The sequence below is a fragment of the Geotrypetes seraphini genome, chromosome 5 (assembly GCF_902459505.1).
Source record: "Geotrypetes seraphini chromosome 5, aGeoSer1.1, whole genome shotgun sequence".
Classification (NCBI taxonomy): domain Eukaryota; kingdom Metazoa; phylum Chordata; class Amphibia; order Gymnophiona; family Dermophiidae; genus Geotrypetes; species Geotrypetes seraphini.
The window spans coordinates 112,070,741-112,096,869 of NC_047088.1; the positions used below are offsets into that span (position 1 = coordinate 112,070,741).

A 26,129-nucleotide genomic window follows, 5' to 3' on the forward strand; every position below is an offset into this window, starting at 1 on the left:
AAAACTCAAACCGGGTGGGAAGCCAATGCCGCCTCCGCAATCACCGAAGCGCCAAAACTAGCCTCCGCACGGGCAGCCACATCTAAACGGTAATGCTTCGAAAAGGTATTTCCAGACGACCAAGTAGCCGCCCGGCAAATCTCCTCCAAAGAAAGACCACCGGACTCCGCCCAAGACGTAGCCAATGCTCGAGTCGAATGAGCACGAAGCTGCTCCGGAACTTGCTTCCCCGTCAACAAATAAGCCGAAGCAATCGTCTCTTTGACCCAACGAGCAATGGAAGCTTTAGACGCAGCCATACCCTTGTTTTTGCCCGCGAACAACACGAACAGGTGATCCGACCGACGAAAGTCGTTAGTCACCCCCAAATAATGTAGAACCATCCGGCGCACATCCAGGAGACGCAATGACGAGTATCTCTCTCCCCAATCCTCCCTCCAAAAGGCCGGGAGGAATAAATACTGGTTCACGTGAAAGGAAGAAACTACCTTAGGCAGGAAGGACGGCACCGTCCGCACAGACACTCCAGCATCCGAAATACGCAAAAAGGGGTCCCTGCAAGATAGCGCCTGCAGTTCCGACACCCGTCTTGCAGAAGCCATAGCAACCAAAAATACCGTTTTCAACGTAACATCTTTCAGCGTAGCCGTAGACAAAGGCTCAAAAGGCGCCGCCCGCAACCTCCCAAGGACAAGTTTAAGATTCCATGCGGGACAGGTTCGCTTTATAGGAGGCCGGATATGGTGAACCCCCTTGAGGAACTGGACCACATCGGGCTGCGATGCGAGTGCCGAGCGAGAAACCCGGCCCCTGTAACAAGCAATGGCCGCCACCTGAACCTTCAGAGAATTATAGGCCAACCCTTTAGCTACGCCCTCCTGCAGAAAAGAAAGAATAGCCGACAGAGATGCCCTGAAGGGCGAAATACCCTGCCTCCTACACTATGACTCAAAAATTCTCCAGACTCTAGCATAGGAGGTAGATGTAGAAATCTTCTTAGCTTGAAGAAGAGTGGCAATAACCTGCTCTGAATAGCCCCTATTTCTTAGCCGCGACCATTCAATAGCCAGGCCGTAAGACCAAAGTGGGACGGATTTTCCATGGAGATTGGACCCTGAGTCAGTAAGTCCGGAGTCACCTGAAACCTTAGCCGATCGCCTGCTGATAATTGAATTAGATCCGCGTACCACGGCAGACGCGGTCAATCCGGAGCCACCAGGATCACCCTGCCCTGAAAGAGAGAGATGCGTTGTAACACTCGACCTATCATTGGCCAAGGAGGAAATACATACAGAAGGGAATTCGGAGGCCACGGGAGAGCTAACGCGTCTACTCCCTCCGAGTCCTTCTCCTTGCGTCTGCTGAAGAACTGAGGCAGCTTTGCATTGCGGGACGAGGCCATGAGATCTATGTCTGGAAGCCCCCACCGTAGGACCAGCAGATCGAACGCCCGAGCTGACAGCTCCCATTCGCCTTGATCGAGAAGATTTCTGCTGAGGAAGTCCGCCTGAACGTTTTCGTGACCTGCAATGTGTGCCACCGAGAGAAGAGGAACATGCTCCTCCGCCCATCGAAACAGCCCCATTGCCTCTTCGGCCAACTGAGGACTCCGGGTACCCCCCTGACGATTGATATACGCCACCGCCGTGACGCTGTCCGAAAAGACCCTGGTCGGGCGATCCTGAATCATGGACTGGAACACCCGAAGTGCAAGCCTGATAGCTCTCAACTCCAGCATATTGATCGACCACTGGGCCTCCTCCCAGGACCATACCCCCTGCACCGATACTTGCAGGCACTGAGCTCCCCAGCCCAGAAGACTGGCATCCGTCGTAATCACGACCCATTCCGGCGTTGCTAACGGCATGCCCCGGAACAGATTGGACTCGTTGAGCCACCACTGCATGCTGAGAGCCGCTCGAGGACTCCACTGGAGACGCTGATCGTAGTCCTGAGATGCCGGGGACCACCGGGAGAGTAGAGACTTCTGTAATGGCCTCATGTGGAACCGAGCCCAGGGAACCACCTCCAGAGTCGCCACCATCGAGCCCAGAACCTGTACATAATCCCAAACCCGAGGTCTGGGCGACCCGAGAAGTAGACGAACCTGAGTATGCAACTTCTCCCCCCGGTCTCGGGGCAGAAACACCTTCCCCCGACACGTGTCGAACCTCACTCCCAGATGCACCAAAGACTGGGACGGGGACAGAGAGCTCTTGGGAAAGTTGATGATCCATCCCAAAGACTGAAGGAGAGAAATCACTCTCTGAGTCACCGACAAACTCTCCTGCCTGGAAGAGGCACGGATCAACCAGTCGTTTAAATAAGGGTGTACCCGAATTCCCTCTTTGCGCAGAAATGCTGCCACTACCACCATCATTTTTGAAAATGTGCGGGGAGCCGTTGCAAGACCAAAGGGCATCACCCGAAATTGATAATGCTGGCCTAGGATCGCAAACCACAGAAACCGCTGATGCGGAGGCCATATCGGAATAAAGAGGTACGCCTCTTTGAGATCGAGGGACGTGAGGAACTCCCCCGGTCGTACTGCCGCAATAACTGAGCGAACCGTCTCCATACGGAAATGGCGAACCCTGAGAAATTTGTTAACTCTTTTGAGATCCAGCACCGGTCTGAACGATCCCCCTTTTTTGGGTACAATGAAGTATATGGAATACCTGCCGAGGCCCACCTCTTCCGGTGGCACCGGCACTACCGCCCCAAGATCCAGAAGCACCTGAAGAGTTTGTCGGACCGAGTCTCCCTTGGCCGCCCCATTGCACGGGGACACCAAGAAAGAATCGACGACGGGAGAGGCGAACTCTAACTTGTAACCTTCTTGAATAATTTCCAACACCCACTGATCCGACGTGATTTTGGCCCACTCCGCCAAAAAAGCCGATAGCCGCCCCCCTAAGGGAATGGCGGAGGGAGCCAAGACCCCGTCATTGTGGCGTGCGACTTGCTGGGGCATGGGCAGGCTGAGCTGAAGGAGGTTTCGCTGTACGAAAGAACTTTTCTGCAAAAACCTAGGTCTCGAAGAAGTGGCGGAACCATACGTAGACCGGAAGAATGGTTTACCTGTTCTATATCTCTTAACATCCCTGAAACGCGGTCTGGAGGCTGATGACTTCAAAAGGGGCCTAGGCCTATCTTCCGGTAATCGTTGGGTTTTGGTATCACCAAAATCTTTCACCAATCTATCTAAATCTTCCCCAAACAACAAACGCCCTTTAAAAGGGAGTTTTACGAGCCGAAGCTTGGACGCTGCATCCGCCGCCCAATTGCGGAGCCATAAAGATCTGCGAGAAACCACCGAAAGAGACATCTGCTTTGCAGAAGCGTGAATAATATCATATAAGGCATCTGCCAAATAGGCTAGTCCCGACTCCAAATCAGCCAGTTCTGATGGGACAGAACCCCCGGACTCCATCAAATTATCAGCCATCAACTGAGACCATTGCAGACATGCCCGCGCCGCATACGAACTACAAATCGCGGCCTGTAAAGTGACCGCAGCCACTTCAAATGACATTTTCAGTGAAGATTCAATCTTTCTATCCTGGGCATCCTTCAGCGCAACTCCCCCTTCAATCGGCAAGGTAGTCTTCTTGGTAACCGCAGCCACCAGCGCGTCAACCCTGGGTAGCTTAAACTTCTCGAGTTCGTTCGGGGCAACGGGATATAAGAGCCGCATGGCTTTTGCCACCCTAAGACTGGCCTCCGGCGTGTCCCATTGCGCCGCGATAAGCTCCTGCATGGCTTCATGCACCGGAAAGGATCTAGGCGGTTTCCGCGTCCCTGCCATAAGGGGGTTTGTGGACTCAGAAACTTTAGTGTCCTCCTGTGAGATGTTCAATCCCTGCAACGCCTTTGAAATTAAAGAAGAAAGTTCTTCCCTATGAAAAAGACGGAGAGCGGAAGGATCATCCACTTCCCTACCCGGGGGATCCTCTGCTTCTAAGTCCAATACTTCACCTTCCTCCAGTGACTCAGGAGGAGATAAAGGGGAGACTGGAATAGGATCCCCTTCCTCCGCGGCCGCGAGTCTGCGTTTCTTCGCTACCTGTGACCTCACCGGAGGAGCAACAGTAGTAACAGCAGCCGCACCAGCATTATTACTAGAAGAAGTGGTAGAGGAAGTAAAGGGAACAGGCAGCCACGGAACATTCAACGGCACCGGCTGAGCAGGCTGAGAGCTCTGCAGCATAAAGGCCCGGTGCATCAGCATGATAAATTCTGGTGAAAACGAGCCTAGCCCGAATGCTACCGACCCTGCCTGTTCTGTGCCGTAGGGCGGAAGCGCGGCTCCTCCCAGCGCTCCCGACGCCACTACAACTGCCGAATTTCCCTCAGCCGCCGAAGTGCCCTGCAGCACGGCCGCGTCGGCCGCGAGGGAAGGGGAAGTCGATCGCGTCTCCCCCACGCGGGAAATGGCCAGGTCACACGCCTGTAAGAAAGAATCCTCTGCCGGTGCATCTGTACACCCGGCAGAGCACAAACTCGACAGTGTTCTGCGCTTCCCACAGCGTGAACACCGCCTAACAGTCTCTGCCGCCATTTAACACTTTTTTTTTTAAACGGAGAAAACCCGCCATAACCGCCGACGCAGCCCTCAAAAAAACCGGCACTCGGGACCAAACCTAATGCAACAAAGTACAAAAACCAGAAATCTTACTTACCCCAAACTTTCACACTAATTCAGGAAGCAAGGATATGGCTGGCAATTGTCATTGAAAGTTGACCAACAAGGCCCAGCACAGCCTAAGCAGGCTCTGTTTTCTTTTTTTTTTTTTTTTTTATACTGGAAAGAAGAAAAACTGCAGAGCCCAAGTAAACCCCTCAATCTGCCGGAGGGGAGGGTGGAGAAGGGACCTGGGAGGGCCCAGGTGTAGCTCCCAAAGCCGGTACCGATCAGCCAGGCACCCCAGTCTTTCTGAAGTGAACTAGTCCCAACAGAAGAATCCAATTGAACACAAATTCACTCGGCACAGCCAGAATCCAGGAGCTAGAGTGATAGCTCCAACCCCTGCTGGGAGATAGAGCAAACATAACTGAATGGACAGGAGGAACACCAGTCTATAAGATCAACTGTTAATCAGTTTCTCTATCACCACCTGCTGGTCGATGTGATCTATCCCACTTGTCTCTGGATTCATCTGCTGCTATGCTAAGGAAATGTAGTTTTATGTTAAACTGTACCTGCTATACATTGTCTTGCTATACAGTTAATAAACACCCCCCCCCAAAAAAAAATTAAAATAAAATAGTGGTATTGCTAAATAGCATATCAGTGTCAGGAATCTCCAGTCACTCAGTACCAAGCCCCACATTTCCCTTACACCCCTTCTGTAAGGTTAAAGGTTTCTTATTTTACCCAGATGACTAATCCATTGCAAATTATATCTTCAAACAATGTTTTATCATCAGCGGATGAGCTTGCATATCATCATTTTGCTCTACCTGAATTTGAAAGTGGTACTACTAAAGTTAGAGATGAGATAATAGCAGATGGTAACTGGACCAAATTTAAACTTCTTACCTATGATGAAGTGGCTAAGTGTTAGAAGAAAGTTTTCTCATTGTTTATTGGATAATTGACCAACTTATTTAATGAAAGATGCTTCAGTGGAATTTATTAGATATCTTACCTATTCTCTGGATACTTTGTTGGTCATTTCCCAGAAACGATTAGTAATATTCTTACTCCCATCATTAAGAATTCTTCTTTAAATTCTAACAATGTAAATAATTACAGACCATTGGCCTCTATTCCATTACTAACTAAAGTGATAGATGGATTAGTTGCGCTGCAATTAATTGATAACTAGGACCGCTTTGATATTTTACACCACTCTCAATCAGTTTTCAGAAAAGGCTTTAGTACAGAAAAAATTTTGGTCACTTTAATATCTCTAACCTATGATAATACTAGTCAAAGCAATCAGGTACTCCTGTTGCAATCTGACACGTTGAATGTCTTTGATCCGATAGACCAATATGGCATTGGTAGTGCAGTAAAAAAGTAGTTTCAGGACTTTTAAAAACACCGCTCATATCAAGTGAAAATGAATAAAGTTAAATCTAGTCCCTGGTCACCAGGTTGTGAGCTCCCTCAAGGTTCCCTTAATTCCACCTTTTCGTATATGCAGATGATATTACACTTTACATCCCTTTTTCTGGGGATCTATGTGAAGCCTTAACAACCATAAAACAATTGATATATTAGAAGACTAGGCTGTAAAGTTTAGATTGAAGCTTAACAAAGAAAAAACTAACCCCGGATTATCTAACCGGTGCCCATGTTGGTGGCCAATCACGTGACAGCACCGGTTAGAGAATTGCACCTCAAGCCTACAGAGACAGGCACCAGAAATATAGACCCGGAAAACCCTGGCCTACATTTCTGGCATCTATCTTTGCTGGGGGATCCCCTCCACAGCCTACCATCAGTTGATCGTGGCAGAGGAATCCCTGATCAGCTGAGCCAGGAGGACTCCTGCTGGCTCAGCTGATTAGGGATTCCTCTGCTGCATTAGCTGAACCGATAGAGAGATAATAGCAGATGGTAACTGGACCAAATTTAAACTTCTTACCTATGATGAAGTGGCTAAGTGTTAGAAGAAAGTTTTCTCTCCCCTCCTACCCCTCCTCTCTCCCCAAATGATCTCCCCCAGTACCCCTCCAAGGAGAGAGCTCCATAAAGAGCCTGACATCCCCACACACACCCTTTGTATCTTTGATGAAAATCAACAAGAGGGATGCCCACTCCCTCCTGCTGTCAGCCCTGCCTTATCGAAATGACAGGACCTCCCCTTCCTAGTGCATCCTGGGATGCACTGGGAGGTGCCTAAGACTGATTGGCCCAGGTACCTAAGGCCCCTCCCATAGGAAAGGGAAGGTCCATCATTTTGATGATGCAGGCCTGATGGCAGGTGAGAGTAGGCATCCCTCCAGCAAATTTTTCATCAAAGGTACAAGGGGGTGTGTGGGGATGTTGGGTTTGGAGGAGGGTACGGGGGGGGATCAGTCAGTATGTGAGTACGGGGAGGGAGGGGAATCGGGGTTCTCCCTGATGGTTCAGCTAATCGCAGCAGGAGAATCCTCGATTAGCTGAGGCGGCAGTACTCCCCAAAGCCACGGTTTTGGAGAGTCCTGTTGGCTCAGCTGATCAGGGATTTCTCTGCCACGATCAGCTGATGGCAGGCTGCAGACTATTGTCAGGATCCCCCAGCAAAGATAGGAACCAGAAATGTAGGCCTGGATTTTCTGGGCCTACATTTCTGGCACCTATCTTTGTGTGAATTGCATCTACATAGGCGCTTCAGGCCGCCTAATGCCACTCCTGATTTTGGCCATGCCTACTTTGGCATTTGGCAGTCTAACACCCCTATGTAGGCACGATTCCGGCACCTTTTATTTAGATGCTGGTAGGCACCTCAACCTTGCCATTTCCAAGGGCGTTTTTCAATTAATTTAGGTGTCGGTGGGGCGCAGTCTTTAGAATTTCCCCCTAAGTTTTAAACTAGTATATTTATTCCCATCCCCAATAAAGATTTTGTTGTAAATGACACTAAACATACATTAGAGACAAAACTTAAAATACTAGGTGTCATTTCTGACAATTTTCTTACTTTCGAACAACTGGCACAAACTGTTTCTGTTTAGGTTTTTAGAATGCTATGGAAACTCAGAAGAATTAGATCCAATTTTGAACCTGAATCTTTTCACTTGGTTGTGCAGGTAATGAACATACTGAATTATCATAATGGTATATACCAGGATTGTAAATGATAGTTTTAAGAAAATTACAGATACTACAGAACACAGCAGCTTATTTGATATGTCAGGTATCAAAGTTTTGGGGAAAAAAGTCCTCTACTATCAAGACTTCACTGGTTACAGATAGAGGCTCCAATATTCTGTACATGTAATCATTACTAAATTTATCAGTTAGAAAACTAGGGGATCAATCTAACAATATTTTACTTTATTACTCGAGGGGGAATAGGGTCAAGTACAAAAAAGTATTTTCTTCACCATTTACATATCAAGCAGACAGCTGGTGGAACTCTTACCAGTTACACTGAAATGTTTAAATGATTATAGGAAGTTTTGCAAGCAGCTGAAGATGTTACTTCAGAAAGAGATTGATCATTTGTATTTGCTGTAAGTAGGTTTATGAGTTTATTTGATTTTTCCTGGATATGTTCAATTATTCTTCTTGTAAACCACTATGAACCCTTCTGAGGCCATGACAGGTTATATACTATAAGTAATGCAATGTTTTCAGCCTCCATTCTTATGTATTACATCTCATCTCATTGCTTCTCTCATTTTCTCAATTTTACTTTCACTCTATCTTTTTCTTACATCTTCCTTTCCTCTCTTTTTCTCTTACCTTGTCATGCTGACTGCAATTCCCCCTCCTTTTTCTGGGAATGGTCGTCTCGACCTTGGCTCGCAGCATGGTCATGCTGGGAGTGACCAGGCAAATGTTGGCTAGCCCTTCCTGCATCACCACAGCAGCCACATCAGCCTTCGATGCTGGATCACAAGCTTGATCTGGAGACATGAGACAGCATCAAAAGAAATACCACAAAGAACAGAATCAATGAATTGGAGACCATTAAAGAACACCATGTTGAGAGAAAGATTACAGCTCTTTATGGAGATGCATAAATAATTCATTCAAATAAAAAAAGGAGGAAAACTGGCAAATCAATTCAATTATGGAGAAAAAAAAATGGTAAAGAAGCCTTCTGAAATGGACAATTTGTCTAAACATCATAGCACATAAAGAAGGAAACATCATTATTCACCAGATGAAGGTAAAGATCTGATAGTAGATTATTATCAGCATTCATTATAAAATCTTGCTGCACATGTAGTATCAAAGGTAATGTTTTAAAATATTCTGAATGTTCTCCCCCTGGAAATTATCCTAGGAGTATCCTAGGAGTTAATTATTTCAGCTGCACTAAGGCCCAGATTCTATAAATGGCGCCATGATAAGCAGCTGCCCACAAAAGCAGCGCTGACTGCATGTCAATTATTAGACAACACCATTTAGAGAATTACAGCCATGTCACAGATAGGTGCCAGAAATGGAGACCTTGAAAACCATGGCCTACATTTCCAGCACCTATCTGTGATGAGAATCATGACTACAGAGGTGCCTGCTGACGCCCAAGGGTACTTCCAGCATTAACCACACCTATTTTACCCTTAGGTGTCGGCAAGTGCCATCTTTTGTGTTTTTTGTTTTTTTTTACAACAGTTTAATTTTAAATGACAATTATTGTGTCGATGAAAGGCAATAAAACCAATTAAATTAGGTGGCAGTAGGGAGGCATATACCAGGATTGTAAATGATAAGTTTTAAGAAAATTACAGATATACAGGGCACAGAACACTGTTGTAGAATCTGGCGCTGAATTTAAATACGAGGCCATCAGTAAATCTGATAAATCAGAGGAGAAATTTCAGTTGTATACTGATGACATACCACTATATATGAAACTTAGCCTGTAAAGGAGGCAGAACACAAAAACTATACAAAGGAACAGTTAATAGACTTACCTTAGCAAACCCAAAACAAAAATCCACAAATTCTATAAGGTGGGCCTCAAGAATTCAGTGCCACTCCCTAAGGAAGTCCCTAATTGGCTCAGGCACCTCAGGCCCCTCCTAAGGGAGTAGCCTGAGATCCTCCCCATGCATCATATGATGCACCGGGAAATGGCCCAAGGCCCGCATTGCGCAGGAGCAGGAGGGTCTGACTGGCAACCCTCCTGCTCCTAACTTAAAGGTACCGGGGGAGAGGGCAGGAGGGAGTGGGCATCCCTCCTGCCATATCTAAGTTTGGCAGGGGGGAGTGGGCATCACTCCTGCCATATTTAAGATCAGCAGCGGCGGACGTCTGGTGGCAGGAGGGAGGGACCATCCCCCCTGCCACTTTGGGGGGTTTGGAGGGGGAGGGAGGGGCGCTGTCAGGAGGCTTTTTTTTTTTCTTTTTTTATTGGGCAGATATTTTGCATGTATAATAAACGCAAAATATCTGTGCCATTAAAAAAAATGACCCCCCTCAAACTTCTCCCCCCCAAAAATGCCAGAAGCCCTGACAAATGTGACAGGATGCTGCATATCCTGTCACTACTGTCAGGGCTCTGCACATGCCTCAATCACTCACTGAGCAATTGATCTCGATCACTCACTGAGCAATTGAGTCGGTGGGTTTGCATGCAAATGATTTGCACCTTCGTAGAAATCATTTGCATGCAAATTTGATAGTGAATCAATCGCTGTTCGAAAATCAGCCAGAGAATCAGCCAACAACAATTGAGTCGCTATCTTTAGTGAATCTGGGACTAAGTATCTTAATAAAAAATTCAATCTCAGCTCAGCGGCCCCTATTCGGAACTTATACCTGTTTGACTTGGTTCCGACTAGGCAATCTTCTACATTTTTGGCTATACTTGCAGTACGACTAAGTCTAGGTCGGCTCACCTCCCGCCCTTTCCCCTCCTCTAAAAACACCTCTTTTCAATCTAGGCGTTCAGAGGCAGGGTAAAGGCCTAAGCTGGTTTTAGATACATATAAAACCAGCTTTGATTATCGGTAATTGGACGATCTGTATTTTTGATTGTCCAAGAAAATAACATAAGAACATAAGAATTACCACTGCTGGGTCAGATCAGTGGTCCATCGTGCCCAGCAGTCCGCTCACACGGCGGCCCCTGGTCAAAAACCAGTGCTCTAAAATGATTCCAGCCTCACCTATGTACGTCCCAGTTTAGCAGAAACTTCTCCAGCTTAGTCTTGAAACCCTGGAGGCTGTTTTCCCCTACAACAGACTCTGGAAGAGCGTTCCAGCTCTCCACCACTCTCTTTGTGAAGAAGAACTTCCTTATGTTTGTACGGAATCTATCCCCTTTCAACTTTAGAGAGTGCCCTCTTGTTCTCCCTACCTTGGAGAGTGTGAACAGTCTGTCTTTATCTACCAAGTTTATTCCCTTCAGTATCTTGAATGTTTCGATAATGTCTCCTCTCTGTCTCCTCTTTTCAAGGGAGAAGAGGCCCGGTTTCTCTAATCTCTCACTGTACGGCATTTTAGTCGCTCTCACTTAACCATTTTAGTCGCTCTTCTCTGCACCCTTTGAGTAGTACCGTGTCTTTCTTCATGTACGGCGACCAGTGCTGGATGCAGTACTCCAGGTGAGGACGCACCATGGCCCGGTACTATGGCATGATAACCTTCTCTGATCTGTTCGTGATCCCCTTCTTTATCATTCCTAGCATTCTGTTTGTCCTTTTTGCCGCCGCAGCACATTGTGCAGACGGCTTCATCGACTTGTCGATAAGAATTCCCAAAGTCTCTTTCCTGGGAGGTCTCTCCAAGTACCGCCCCGGACAGCCTGTATTCGTGCATGAGATTTTTGTTATCGACATGCGTCACTTTGCACTTATCCACGTTGAACCTCATTTGCCATGTTGCTGCCCATTTCTCAAGCTTGATTATGTCTCTTTGTAGATCTTTGCAATCCCCCTGTGTCTTCACTACTCTGAATAACTTTGTATCGTCTGCAAACTTAATCACCTCACTCGTCGTACCAATGTCCAGATCATTTATAAAGATGTTGAAGATCACGGGTCCAAGCACTGAGCCCTGCAGCACCCCGCTGGTGATGCTCTTCCAGTCCGAGTATTGTCCATTTACCCCCCACTCTCTGTTTCCTATGCTCCAGCTAGTTTTTAATCCACGTGAGTATTTCACCCTCGATTCCATGGCTCGCAATTTTCTGAAGTAGTTGTTCATGCGGAACCTTGTTGAACGCCTTTTGAAAATCCAGATATACAATGTCGGCCGGGTCGCCCTTGTCTATCAGCAAGTTCTTCAGGCAAGATCTGCCTTTGCTGAAACCATGCTGGCTGGTCCTCATTAAACCGTGTTCGTCAAGGTGATTAATGATGCGGTCCTTTATGAGCGCCTCTACCATCTTTCCCGGTACCGAGGTCAGACTCACCGGTCTGTAGTTTCCCGATTTCCCCTCGAACCTTTTTTGAAGATCGGCGTAACATTCGCCACCTTCCAGTCTTCCGATTTACGCCACTTTTTGAACTTTTTTTTTAATGAGTCCTTTATTGTTTAAACAATTTTTATTGAAGACAACAAACATCATTCATACAAGCAAGATAATCTCATAATAAATAACCCCAACATGATCACCTTAGCGACAATAAAATACAGCCAGCCTTTAATACAAATAAACCAAGAATTCCCCACTCTCCCTCCACCCCCCATCCCCACCTCCAGTACTATGAACGTTAAAAGATAAGTTGCTATTTGGATGAGAGTCTAGCAGGTACTCACCTATTCTCTCCAGCACAACACTATCCCACTCCTTCTTGGCCAATGTAAACTTACGATTCGGTTCCAGTTCAATAGTGTGGTAAGCTCCCATCTACAAGAAAAAGAGATCTGAATGATGGGGATCTCATATACTGATATGCTACAATTCTGAATTTAATGGATACAGAAGGGGTGATCAGAGATTTCAAAAACAGAAGGGTTGAAATTCCTTCTCCTTAGTACCTTAACATAGTCGTTTTCCTGAATATTGGTGCCTTTCACCCGCAACTGGCAAGCCTGGGAGTCAAAGTCAATAGTCTCAACGCAGATAGTGAGAGTGGTACGGATACGGTTGCTGCCCACGCTGCCTGTGGAGGATTCCATTTGCACTTTCCTGTCACAGGAACACACATGTTAAGTTTATAAGGACCAGTGCTCCTACAAATTTCAGCTTCCTTTTCAACTTATGGGAATCTATATGAACAACCCACTCCTCTCTCCCATTCACTGTCTTGTTTCTTTCTTTATGCCCCTCTGTTTCTTTACACTTTATCTCCCTCTCTCCATACCATCCTTTCACCCATTTGTAATCTGCTTACGCACTGATGAAGCTTTTAAGTTGCCCTTCTTCCTTTTTCTCACACCCATGCTGTCTCTCTGCCTTCCTCTGACTCCATGGTAGTAGTTCTCAGGTACTTGATAGCAGGAGGTCTCAGGTTATTTCTTCCCTCCACCTCTCTCACCTGATGGTGGAGGCTCTCAGGCTGTCTCCTATCTGGAGCAAGTTGTAGGTGTGCCACATGTCCTCCGGTTCTTCAGGGATCAATGTCACCTGGCTTTAGAGTCAGCATCCAGCAGAAAAAAAACCCACAAACAAGGAGAAGAACGGAAAGAAACATTTTAATCAATCTTTCCAAACACAGCACATCAAGGAGCACCAATTGTTATAAATAAAGTAACCCCGCCCCACTCCTTTTACCCTTGAAAGGAGTTGATTGATGCAGTTGTCTGGGTCTGGCCATGTCTGGGTAGGTAGAACTGACATTTCAGCCATCATGCTGTGACTTTCTTCAGACCCAGACAACTGCAACAATCATGATGCCAGCAGCAGAAGCTTAAGAGAACAATTTATGAGTTGCTCACATTAGGACACAATCCACAATTATACTTTACCCAGACTCTGCACCAGTTGTCAGTATGAAAGCACTCATTCTTTTCCTTTTAAGTCTAATGCAGTGATATTTGACCCTGATTTTGTGCAGGCAATTTTTTTCCAAGGAAAATATATGTAGATTTTAAAAATCCATCTTTGAACATTATTTTTCTCCCCAAGAATGCCTTATATAATGTAAGTGGTGCGGTTAAAGTATAGACTAAATTCTATAAAGTGCATACATTGAGGGAAGAGCATTTTCAGACAGCTAATTTAAGCCTGTAAATTGCTATTTATCTACATAAATGGTTTTGAAAATTGTCCTAAACAACCATGTTATTTAAAAAAAAAAATTATTTGCACAGATGTTTGTCGTAATCCCCGCCTCTCCCTCCAATTGATCACTGCGAGAGAAACTCTCACACATGCGCAGAGCTGGTAGGGGAAGCCTGGACAGCTGAGATTCAGGGAAAAGCCTCCTGCCACTCAGCTGTTTGGGGCAGAAACCTTTTCTTTTCTTTTTTAATGGGCATAGATGCTGTGTGTGTGTTACACCTGCACAATATCTGCCCCATTAAAAAAAAAAGAAAAAAGCCCCATCAATGGTGACCCTCCCTGACGTCTCACCAACGAATGACCCCCTCTTGCCAGTGAAAATCAGCAGGAGGAATGCCCACTCCCTCCTGCCTTGCCAAACCCCCCCCTTACATAAGAAATAATTGGCAGAAGGGATGCTCACTCACTAGGCATCTCTCAATGTTCCCTCTAAGCTGAGCACATGAGCGATCGCTCACTAATTTCATTGGCGTCGCTCATAATTTTTCTCGTGTCGCTCACTAAAATACGCAGTAGGCATGACTGGAATCGAGCGCGGGCGGAGGTGAGAGGAAGCGGCGGCGACGGTTCAGGCCAAGCGCCAATGCGGCGCCGCAAAAAGGGAAGGAAGCGGCGCAAGTCCGGCACTTGTCGTTCTCTTCGGGCGACGCCATGCCTGCCGTCCTCCTCGGAGCCTTGTTTTTTCCATCCGCCGCTCCGCACCGCCGCCTGAAATGTTTTTTGAAGCTTTGGTCTGCCCTGCTCGCCTTAGTGTATTTTAAGTTGAAAGATGCAGCGGCGGCTCCTCTCAAGATCCCTGACTGCATCGGACTTCCGACGCAGGTGGGGATCGTGAGAGGAGCCGCTGCCACGTCTTTCAGCTTAAAAATACACTAAGACAAGGCAAGGAGCAGGGCAGACCGAACAACAGCATGAACATACCAGTAAGGCTGGGGATTCGCGCATGCGCACTCCTGCGGCCACGGACCTACACCTCACAGAACACGCAGATAGGAGTGCACATGCGCGCATGCTCATAAATTTTTGGAGTATGTAACTTGTCGCTCATGCATATTTTTTTTTGCACACACCTCATCAATCCTTAGAGGGAACATTGATGCCCACTACCTCCTGCCACCAGATGTTCCCACGAACCCCTTAACCCCACCCCCCGTACCTTTTCCAGAAATTGAAAGCAGGAGGTAAGCAAGGTTCTGCCACCTCCAAGGCCCACCAATCCAAAATGGCAGGCCCTCCCTCCTTGGTGTGGGGCCTTAGGCGTTTGAGCCAATCAGGGCCTTAGGCTCCTTCTTCTGTATCCTGGGATACAGAGGTAGGAGTCCAAAGCTCTGATTGACTCAGGCCCCTCCCCATGAATCACATGGGATACAAAGGGAAGGGCCAAGGCTCTGATTGGCTCAGACGCTTAAGGCCCCTCCCAAGGGGCCTCAGGCGCCTGAACCAATCAGGGCCTTAGGCCCCTCCCCATTCATCACGTGATGAACAGAGGAGGGGAGGCCAGCCATTTTGGATCAGTGGGCCTTGGAGGTGGAGGAACCATGCTTCCTTCCTGCTTTCAAATTCTGAAAAAGGTACCAAGGGGGGGGGGGGGGTTTCAGAGGAGCATCCGGTAAGACAGGTAAGCAACTGGTCTTACCAGTCGCTTTTTTTATCACTTTTTCTTGAGCATCGCTAAGCAATATTAGTGCATCAATTCCTCGGTTGGTTGCATGGGGTTTTAATATTAAATAGCTAATTTGCATGGCTGGATCAGAAAATGCAATCGTTTCTAAAGCAGTCAGAAGTGGTTTAGCAACAATCACTGGCTTTAGTGCATCTAACCCAAGTCTCATTTATTTTCCTGTCTACTAATTTGAATATTTTTCTCCAGATGTTTTGCCCTGGAGAGAAAGAAGAGGGGGCAGGGGCTCCAATCTGTCAATCAGTTTTGGAATGACTGGACATCTAAATTCCAGGGATAGATACAGAAAGCTTCCCACAAAGTTAGTTTTGTGAAACAGCAATGCAGAAAGTGTTTCAGAACTGGTGTTAACTTGCCCGAAAACCCTGACAGCAACTGCATTTAAATGAATGCAAATATGGTATAATCTCCTATCCTGCCGCATGCAATATCTTTTTTTTTTTTACAAAAAAGGGCTTTGCCTGTATGTCTTATGTGGGAAAAATAATGCTATAGTCCAGGACAGCATAGAAAGGTTAGTTCAGACACCCCTTCTCCCTCCCCCAGATACTAGTGCAGCCAGATTTAGGGAAATGTTTTTCAATTCGATTCAGTCTTCCCACCCAATCATACAATTTTGTGTTTTGTTTTGTTTTTTTTGGGGGGGTCAAATGTCCCGGTGGGTTTATTTTGTAGCCTTTGCATCCCCTTTGCCCTCTCCAACTTCATGCTGGCGCTTTGGTGTAAACAAAACAGAACAACAAAAAAAAAGACTTTTCCTAGTAGTTGGAGACTGCATTTCCAAGGCAGACAGAATTTGTCTCCTGAGCTTCCAAGCCACACAAGCCATGTCAAAGAGAATGTCCAGGTACTCCAGATGGCTTTTCCTGAAGTTGACAATCCAGACCAAATGTTGGAACAGTTCCACTACTTTGATGCACTGCCAGCTCACACTCCTGCCTGGATGGGGCTTTGATTAGTCAGTCATCCAGATAGAGATGAACTTGAATCCCCATGTGCCTGAGGTGAGCTGCAACCACCACCATAATAACCTTGGTGAACGTGCAGGGGCCCGTTGCCAGGCCAAATGGGAGAGCCGCACACTGGAAATGCTGCTTAAGTATGTGAAACCGCAGTTAAGGGAGGGAAGGCGCATGGTCACCTCCTTCCTTCCTTCCTACCGGCCGCATCTATCTCCCTCCCCCTTACCTTCGTGGCGCATTAGTGTAATTTGTGCAGGCCGCCAGAGCCTGCCTGAAGTCACGTGTGTCTGTGGGCAGAAGCTTCTCCTCTGACCACTGCCTCGGACTGGCCCATGTAAACTCCCATACCAAACTTTGGTAGGTCTCCTGCAGGCTCCCCCTACACCAAGCGGAAAGTCCAGGTTGTCATAAAGAGGTAGGAAAGCCCAGTTCTTACAATTACCTCCAAGTGAACCCCTCCATCACTTCCAGGCCCTGTGCAAGGTCTCAAGAAAGGGTTGAAAGATCATAGACATCGGTCTCAGCAACATACTCACCAAGGGGTGAAGAGAGGATGTCCAATACGCAAGAAGTCCCTGAGGCACATACCTCGAGCCACCAGTATGGAGTTCGTGCAGCCATCTCAAAAGAGCTGCCATATTATGTAAACAGATTTCAGGTAAGGCTAGGTCGCCTCGCCCCTTGCTCTAAACCGATTTCCAAAAGCTGATTCTAACCCATCAAGATGCTCACACAAAAGAGCCCACCAAAGATCGGAATGCAGATTCCGTTTCCACAGAGGAATCAACTGTAGGGGATAAAATAATTTAGGAAGATGGACCATTTTGACCAGTGCAACATGGCCCAGTAGAGATAAAGGAAGATCTTTCCATCTTGTACAAAAAGTCTTAATAGTATCTAGCTTGTCCAGAATATTGCGTTGATAGACCTTGGACCAGTCCGCACTGAGATAAATCCCAAGGTACTTCATCTCAGAAGAGGACCATAATCGCAGGCTTAGAGCCCTGTTTGGAGGGCCTCCGTGTATGAACAGACGTCGATGTGATGACATCACACATGCACATGACATCATTGTGTCGACGTTCGCACACTTCCAGGCCCTCAGTTTAGTGTGTCGCAGCTTTAAAAAGTTTACAGGACACTGGTCTAGAGTGCAGCTACCAAAATGGACAATTGCCTTTGTCAAAGCATATTTGGACACACTTAGAAATTTCAGTATGCAAATACTAGAAGGCAAGAGAAGAGACATTTACATCTTAGTGGTATAAACACACAGAAAAGGTCATATGTTGAAGATGAAAGGGGATAGGGATTGGGGCTTGCATACCGTCTTTTTGTAGTTTTACAACCACACTCAAAACGGTTTACATACAGGTACTACAAGCATTTTCCCTGTCTGGTGGGCTCACAATCTATCTAATGTTACTGGGGCAGTGGAGGATTAAGTGACTTGCCCAGGATCACAAGAAGCAGCGTTGCAGTTTGAACCCACAACTTCAGGGTGCTGAGGCTCTAGCTCTAACCACTACGTGCCACTATATCACACTCTCCTCCTGAAAATAAATATATCTTTACAGAAAGGGTAGTGGGTGTGTGAAACATCTTCTGACTGGTGGTAGTAGTGACAAGGACTATCTGGATTCAAGACCACGGGACAAGCACCAAGGATCTCGAATCAAGGATTGTGGAGCTTAATAATTGGTATGAATGAACAGACTAAATAGGCCATTTAGTCTTTATCATAATTTTCTATGTTTCTATGAGTAATGACATGACTAATTATATGGCAATCATATATAACATAGAAACATGATGGCATATATAAGGCCAAATGGCCCGTCCAGTCTACCCATCTATGGTAACCATTTTTTTTCTTCCTCTCTCTAAGAGATCCCACATGCCTATCCCAGGCGTTCTTGAATTCAGACACATTCTCTGTCTCCACCACCTCTTCCAGGAGACTGTTCCACACATCTACCACCCTTTCTGTAAAAAAGTGTTTCCTTAGATTACTGCAGAGTCTATCACCTCTTAACTTCATCCTATGCCCTCTCATTCCAGAGCATCTCTTTCAAATGAAAGAGACTCGACTCGTGCACATTTACATCACGTAGGTATTTAAACGTCTCTATCATATCTCCCCTCTCCCACTTTTCTTCCAAAGATCTTTAAATATGTCCCCATATGCCTTGTGATGAAGACCATGCACCATTTTAGTAGCCTTCCTCTGGACCGACTCCATCCTTTTTATATCTTTTTGAAGGTATGGACTCCAGAATTGTACACAATATTCTAAATGAGGTTTCACCAAAGGGACATCAATACCTCCTTTTTCCTACTGGCCATACCTCTCTCTATGCACCCTAGCATCCTTCTAGCTTTCGCCATCATCTTTTCAAACTTTGGCCTCCTTAAGATCATCACATACAATCACACCCAAGTCCTGCTCTTTTGTCGTGCACTTAAGTTCTTTACCCTCTAAATTGTACCGTTCCCTTGGGTTTTTGCAGCCAAATGCATGGCCTTGCATTTCTTAGCATTAAATTTTAACTGCCAAATTTCAGACCATTCTTCAAGCGTCACCAGGTGTTTCTTCATGTTATGTTATCCATACCATCCTGAGTGTCTACTCTATTGGTATCATCCGCAAAGAGGCAAATCATACAAGACAGACCTTCAGCAATATTGTTTATAAAAATGTAAAAAAAACAAGCCCAAGAAAAGAACCTTGAGGCACACCACTGGTAACTTCCCTCAGTGATCTCCATTGATCAGTATCCTCTGTCGCCTTCCACTCAACCAGTTCTTGACCCAGGCTGTCACTTTTGTCACATATATGTACAGGCATATGTCAAAAATGACCACAAGGTGGCAGCAAGTAATTATTTAAACATGATACCATCACCTTGTGGCCATGCCTGCTGCTGCAACCTGTCACATTTCCTGGAGACCTAGATAAATATAACCATATTTGAGGAAAGAGTACTATTTAACAGGTCTTACTGAAAGCTCACCTTTTCACACTGGCATTCCTGGGACTCTCAGAGCTTTAGTTGATCTTTCAGGCAGCAATCCTTCATCTCCCTTCACTTTTACCTTCTATCCGATATGGCCATAAAGCACATAAAAGTGTACTGTCATGCAGTTGATCTGCTGAGCTCCCAAATTACCCATTTCTATTATAAAGACCTTTTAGCCAATCTGATTAGGAATGTATTTGTAGTTCCTGTTTCTACTTACTATAATCAATGATGCAGATCAGATTGGGATTATCAGATATCCAAGATACACCTAAAACCTTGGAACTCGATAGTTTGGCAATTTTATCAGCAAATTCCATTAACAGCACGAAAAAAGCAAGGTGGGATGCACAAAAGCAGTGTAGACAGACAACCTGATCCTGAGATATTAGAAAAAACTGGTTGCTCTTTGTGTAAATTTAAGAGTGAAAGAAAAATGAGAGAAGAAAATGGATAAAGTAAAGAACAAGAGGTGAGGAATGGGGGTGGTGTGATATGGGCAAGGGGATGATAGGAGACAGTGGGGGAAGTGAGGAAAGAGATAATAATAATAACTTTATTTTTGTATACCGCAATACCACAAAACAGTTCAGAGCGGTTTACAGGTTAAGAGACTGTACATTTACAGCGAAGTTACAGCATATCAGAAAACAGTTCAGCATATCAGAAAACAGTTCAGGGCAATTTATGCAATGAAGGTGCAGAGAATTAGTTAACAAGTGTATGGTGTAAACCAGTGACAATTACAAAATGATCCAATAGTTGTTGCAAGGGGGGTTGCCAGAGATAAAGGGGTTTGCAGGGGGTTTGCAGAGATAAAGCATAGACGGAAAAGCAAACAGCTAGAAATGTAGAGGGAAAACAAAAAATTTTTCAGATATATTAGTGAAAGAAGGAATGCTAAACATGGAATTCAGACTGAAAGAAGCTATGAATCGTTACATAGAGAGTGATGAGGAAAAGGCAAATGTGCAAAACAAATACAGAGCAATCTTGGTTTGCGAGCATAATTCGTTCCAGAAGTATGTTCATTCAAAGTACTCGTATATCAAAGCAAGTTTCCCCATAGAAAGCAAGGGAAACTCAGATGATTCGTTCCACATCTCAAAAAGAACACCGCCCCCCCCCCCCCCGAGGCCATTGGCGCACTTCCACCCTACCCCACTACATCCCAAAAAGACCCCCCCACTCTTGAGGCCACTGGCGTGCTTCCACCCCACCCCACCCCCGGGAACTGGCATCACCCCCCGCCCATCCGCCCAAACTCTTACCACGATCAGGCACCGGCACGCAGCACCAACCCACAGGACTTGCCAGTGCCGCCTGCTGATCACTACTGCTGGGCCTTGAGCATCTGCCATGTTCAAGGCCTTCTGGCTCCCGCTCTCTTCAAGATTCTAATGAGATTCTTGGTTATGTTTCTCTGAAAATCTCATTAGAATCTCTGAGAGAGCGAGAGCCAGAAGGCCTTGAGCATGCGCAAATGTTCAAGGCCCAGCAGAGATCAGCGGCAGGTGGCAGGCTCTTTCGGCACCAGCACGTCCTGTGGGTTGGTGCTGCGTACCGGTGCCCGATCGTGGGAAGGATTTGGATGGGCGGACGGGCGATGCCGGTTCTTGGGGGTGGGGGCTCGCATATCAAATCAACACTTGGTTTGTGAGGCAAAATTTGCGAGAGTGTTTTGCTCGTCTTGCAAAACACATTACTCGCAAACCGAGGTCTGACTGTACTTCTGCTCTGTGTTTATGGAAGAAAATCCTGGAGAACTATATATGAGAATGGAGTGGATACTGCATTGTTCACGGAAGAAAGTGTTATGAACAACTTGAAAAACTGACAATGAACAAAGTCACGGGACCAGGCGGGATCCATCATAGGACACTGAGAGAGCTAGCTCAGAGGTTCTGGTGGGTCCTCTTAAAGATTTATTTAATAAATCCTTGGTGACAGGAGAGTTTCCATGAGATTGGAGAAGAGCAGATGTGGCCCCTCTTCACAAAAGTGTCGACAGAGAAGAAACTGGAAACTACAAACCAGTAAGCCTCACAAAGAAATGGAAGCGTTGCTGAAGGATAATGAATTTCCTAGAATCCAATAGATTACAAGATCTAAGGCAACATGGTTTCACCAAATGTAAATCATGCCAAACAAATCTGATTGAATTGACTGGACAACCAGAGAATTAGATAGATGACAATTTAATCATGAATGTAATTTACTTAGTTTTCAGTAAAGCCTTTGACATGGTTCATCATAGAAAGCTCTTGAATAACTTGACAGGCTGAGGTTAGGATCAAAGTGGTGAACTGGATTAGGAACTGGTTGACAGTAGACGCAAGAGGGTGATGGTTAATGGAATTCACTTGGTTAAAGGAAAGTTAGTAGTGGATTGCCTCCAGAATTGATGCTTGAGTCGATTCTGTTCAATATATTTGTGAGCAACACTGCCGAAAGGTTAGAAGGTAAGGTTGCCTTTTTGTGGATGATACCAAGATTTGTAACAGAATGGATACCCCAGAAATACTGGAAAACATGTAAAAGGATCTGCAAAAGTTTAGAAGAATGGTCTAATGTTTGGCAATTAAAATTCAATGCCAAGAAGTGCAGTGATTCACTTGAGGAGTAGAAATCCAAGGGAGTAGTATGTGCTAGGAGGTGAGAGGAACTTTGGGGTGATAAGTGTCTGAGAAGACAAAATAGTGCAACAATGTGATGGCCATAGCCAGAAGGATGCTAGGCTGTACAGAGAGAGGCATAACCAGCAGAAGAAAGGCGGTGTCAATACCCCTGTAAAAGTTGTTGATGAGGAACAACTTGGGAGTACCGAGTTCAGTTTTGGAGGCCATATTTATTAAGGATATAACAAGACTTAAGTAGTCCAACAAAAGTGATATGAGGCTTGCGCCAAAAAGACATACGAGAAAAGACTGGAATACTTGAATCAGTGGCAGCGGTGGGGGGTAGGGGGGCAAGACCATCTTGGGCACTGTCTTGGTGGAGGTGCTTGCACCTCTTTGCCCACCCCCTCACACACTCCACTCCACACTCATGCCCTCCCTCCCCCACCCCCGTACCTCTTTAAATCTTTGTCAGTGTGAATAACTTCTCCAGCCTGCTGCTCGTGGTACCTAGCTCCCCTCTGAAGTCACTTCCTCATAGCGGAGCCAGGAAATGACATCCGAGGGAAAGCCAATGCTGGTGCAAGCAGCAGGCTGGAGAAGCTGCTCATGTTGGCAAAGATTTAAAGAGGTTTGAGGGGGAAGGGAGGGCATGAATGTGGCGTGGGAATGAGGAAGGAGCGGGGAGGGGGGCGCAGAAGGAGCAGGGGATTGAAGAAGAGGGTGCAGGGGGGAGCACCTCCTACTCTCGCTACACCACTGACCTGAATATGTATACCCTAGAGAGGATGGACAGAGGAGATATGTTACAGACATTTAAATACTTGAAAGGTATTTAGATAGAAAAAAGCCTTTTCCATAGAAGGGAAAACAGTAAAACTAGAGAAAATGAATTGAGGTTGTGGGGTGGTAGATTGAAAAGTAATGTTAGAAATTTTTTATCCCACTGATGAAGAAAGGCAATGCCAGGGACTGTACCAACTATAGAAAAATCGCCCTGATCCCCCACACCAGCAAGGTGCTTCTAAAGATCATTCAGAGGTGCTTCAGCAACATCCTTGTTCGAGAACTTCCTGATGCCTAAGCTGGATTCCATAAGGGCAGAGGGACCCATGATCACACTGCAAACTTAAGGTGGATCATAGAAAAGGCGAGGGAGTACCAGAAGAAGCTCTACCTGTGCTTCATTGATTATACCAAGGCTTTTGACTATGTTGAACATGACAAGCTTTGGATAGAACTGAGTGAGGTAGAAGTGCCAGCGCACCTGATCAGGTTAATCAGATTGCTCTACTACGATCAAGAAGCTCCAGTGCGAACCAGGTATGGAGATACAGAATGGTTCAATTTTAAAAAGGGTACAAGACAAAGATGCAACCTCTCTCCTTTTCTTTTCAATCTCTATGCAGAAGTAATCATGAGGAAGCTGGACTTAAATGATTCGAGTGTTAGAGTGAAAATAGGCGGAAGAACAATCAGCAAGCTGAGATACGGAGATGATACTACCCTGCTGGCAGAGAATGAAAAGGACCTCAAGAAATTGATCCTGAAGCTGAAAGAAGAAAGTGAGAAGATGGGACTTTACCTGATCATCAAGGCCAAAATCATGACTACTACCAACAAGAAAGTCCATATAAAGTTCAACAATGAAGAAATAGAAGTGGTTGACAGCTTCATTTTCCTTGGGTCCCTCATTGATCACAGTGGTGGTTTGACAACAGAGATCAAACATCAATTAACACTGAGGCATACAGCCACGGTGATCATGGACCAAATTATGGAAGTGCAAAGACATTTCAGTCACTATCAGACAAAGACTAATCACTGCCATTGTGTTCCCAATCGTGACATATGGGTATAAAATTTGGACACTCACAAAAGCAGATAAAAGGAAAATTGACACCTTCAAACTGTGGTGCTGGAGAAGACATCTACGAATCCTATGGCCAGCTAGGATCACCAAAAAAGCTGTTCTTGATAATATAAACCCAGAGTTGTCCCTGGAAGGCAAGATTTCCAGACAGAAACTGACCTATTTTGGATATGTAATGAGGGCGAATTCACTAGAAAAGTAGGTACTACTCGGAATGGTCAGTGGTATAAGGAAGCAGAGGAGACCAGCAGCGTAGTAAGGGGGGGCGGTCCACCTTCTCTCTACCCCCTTTCTCTGCTGTGCATGCGCCCCTTCCCTTCCCCCGTACCTTTTTAACTTGGGTGCGAGCAGCCACCAACTTACTGCCTGCATCAGCTTCAGTGTTCTCTCTGATGTCACTTCTAGGACCTGCGCCTAGGAAGTGACATCAGAGAGAGTGCCGAAGTTGACGCAGGCGGTAAGTTGGTGGCGGCTTGCGCCCAAGTTATAAAGGTACAGGGAAGGGGCATGTGTGCACAGCAAAGGGGGCAGGGGAGCGGCATTGTTCACTTTCATTACACTACTGGGGAAGACCAAAAACCCATTGGCTGGATACCATCAAGAATGAACAAGCAATTGAAAGAAGCCGTGGAAAATAGGAAAGCATGGCGAGGACTGGCCTACAGAGTATCCAAGTGTCGGATATGACTGATTAGATGATAGTAGTAGTTCTTTTTCACAGAGAGGGCAATTGATGCTTGAAATGCCTTCCCAAGGGAATCAAAAATGGTGACGGAATTCAAAAAAGCATGGGATGAAAATGGAGGATCTCTAATCAGAAAATGCATGGTTTAAAAAACAAAACTTAAATGGTTGCATATGTGTCTGATGTGTCAAGTGGTGCTTAGATGGCAATTCCAGCTGTGAAGAACTAAGGCCAGTACTGGACAGACTTGTATGATCTGTGTCCCATATACAGTTATTTGGTTTAAGATGGGCTGGAGAGCGCTTCGATGGAAACTTCAGCAATTTAGAATGTTAGGACAGTGCCAGACACACTTTTACGGTCTGTATTCCGCAAATAACAAGATGGTTCGGATAGGCTGAAGTGAGCTTCCACAGCAACCCCTATAGTTGGAACTTTGGAACTTGACAGTACCAGGCAGACTTCTACGGTCTATATCCCACTTTGTCCCAGAATGCCAAAGAAAGACAATTTAACCATGGCTGTGACTGCTGGGCAAACTGGATGGACTATTCAGGTCTTTTTCTGCCATCATTATATAGTTTACTTGATAATAAAAATAGTCGCTTACTTACTTAGATGAAACCCACACCTGCTTATTTTACCATATCTTAAGAGCATTGTGTGACCCCTTTCCTAAATAAAAATATTCGAACAAAAAATTCCAAAATGCACCAAAGTGAAATAAGTAGATGAAGACAGCATCTGTGCTTGGCCCGAACTGCACAGCATTCTGGTACCCAAAATGTGTATGTGTACGGTAAAAGAAAATGGGATACCTGCAGTGTTCTTAACTTCTCAGTTATGCGTCATCTACTAAGTTATGTATGAAGAGAATAAAAAGGAATAGCTTCAACAACAGGAAGTTACTCCAGCTCCCAGAGACTTTTATGAGCCTGCCTTAAAATTCCCATGCAGTACTTTGTGATTCGTGGTACTGAAATCATTAAAGAAGTAGACACCATGCAATACAAATACAAAGCTTTCCCTAATCCAGAAAACGGAATCAAAATCTTCCTCAAAAAAACACGCCAAAACTCACCCGGTATTGTCCTTATCAATGTCTTTACTCAATAACTTCATTCTTCGAAGCCGCTGTCTACCACGTTCTTTCCGTAGCTACCACCAAGAGACTAATAATGCTCCGGAACATACACAGTACAACTGAGGAAGAGGCGGAGTCTAAGGACGTCCTCAGCGTCGCTACCGGCATTTTACTAGCGGCGTTAAACGTCATCACTAAACGTTCTCTTTCGGAAGTGGACGAGGCGAGCAGAAGGGAAAATGTGGAACTTATGTTGCTACGGAAAGGACTAACATAATTTGTGTCGAATGTGGGATTTGGCTTTTAGCAGAGGTGGCGGCAGGAGGAGTAGATTTTGACCTTTGAATGCCAGCTGAAAAATGTAT

At 45.7% G+C, this 26,129-nt stretch overlaps 1 protein-coding gene across 3 annotated transcripts in view; it reads right to left on the bottom strand.

Moving 5' to 3' along the window:
- Positions 1-25,897, bottom strand: part of PELO (pelota mRNA surveillance and ribosome rescue factor) — a 162,385-nt gene extending 136,488 nt beyond the window's left edge. For 2 of the 3 annotated variants that reach the window (XM_033946447.1, XM_033946448.1), the window contains exons 1-5: positions 25,762-25,897; positions 13,096-13,188; positions 12,596-12,746; positions 12,374-12,464; positions 8,402-8,565 (exon numbers count right to left, since the gene is read on the bottom strand). In XM_033946447.1, the coding sequence (XP_033802338.1) occupies positions 8,402-8,565; positions 12,374-12,464; positions 12,596-12,746; positions 13,096-13,188; positions 25,762-25,802 (540 nt within the window). In that variant the 5' untranslated portion in view covers positions 25,803-25,897. The other variant, XM_033946449.1, reaches the window with a different exon arrangement.
- Positions 25,898-26,129: the final 232 nt, after the last annotated feature.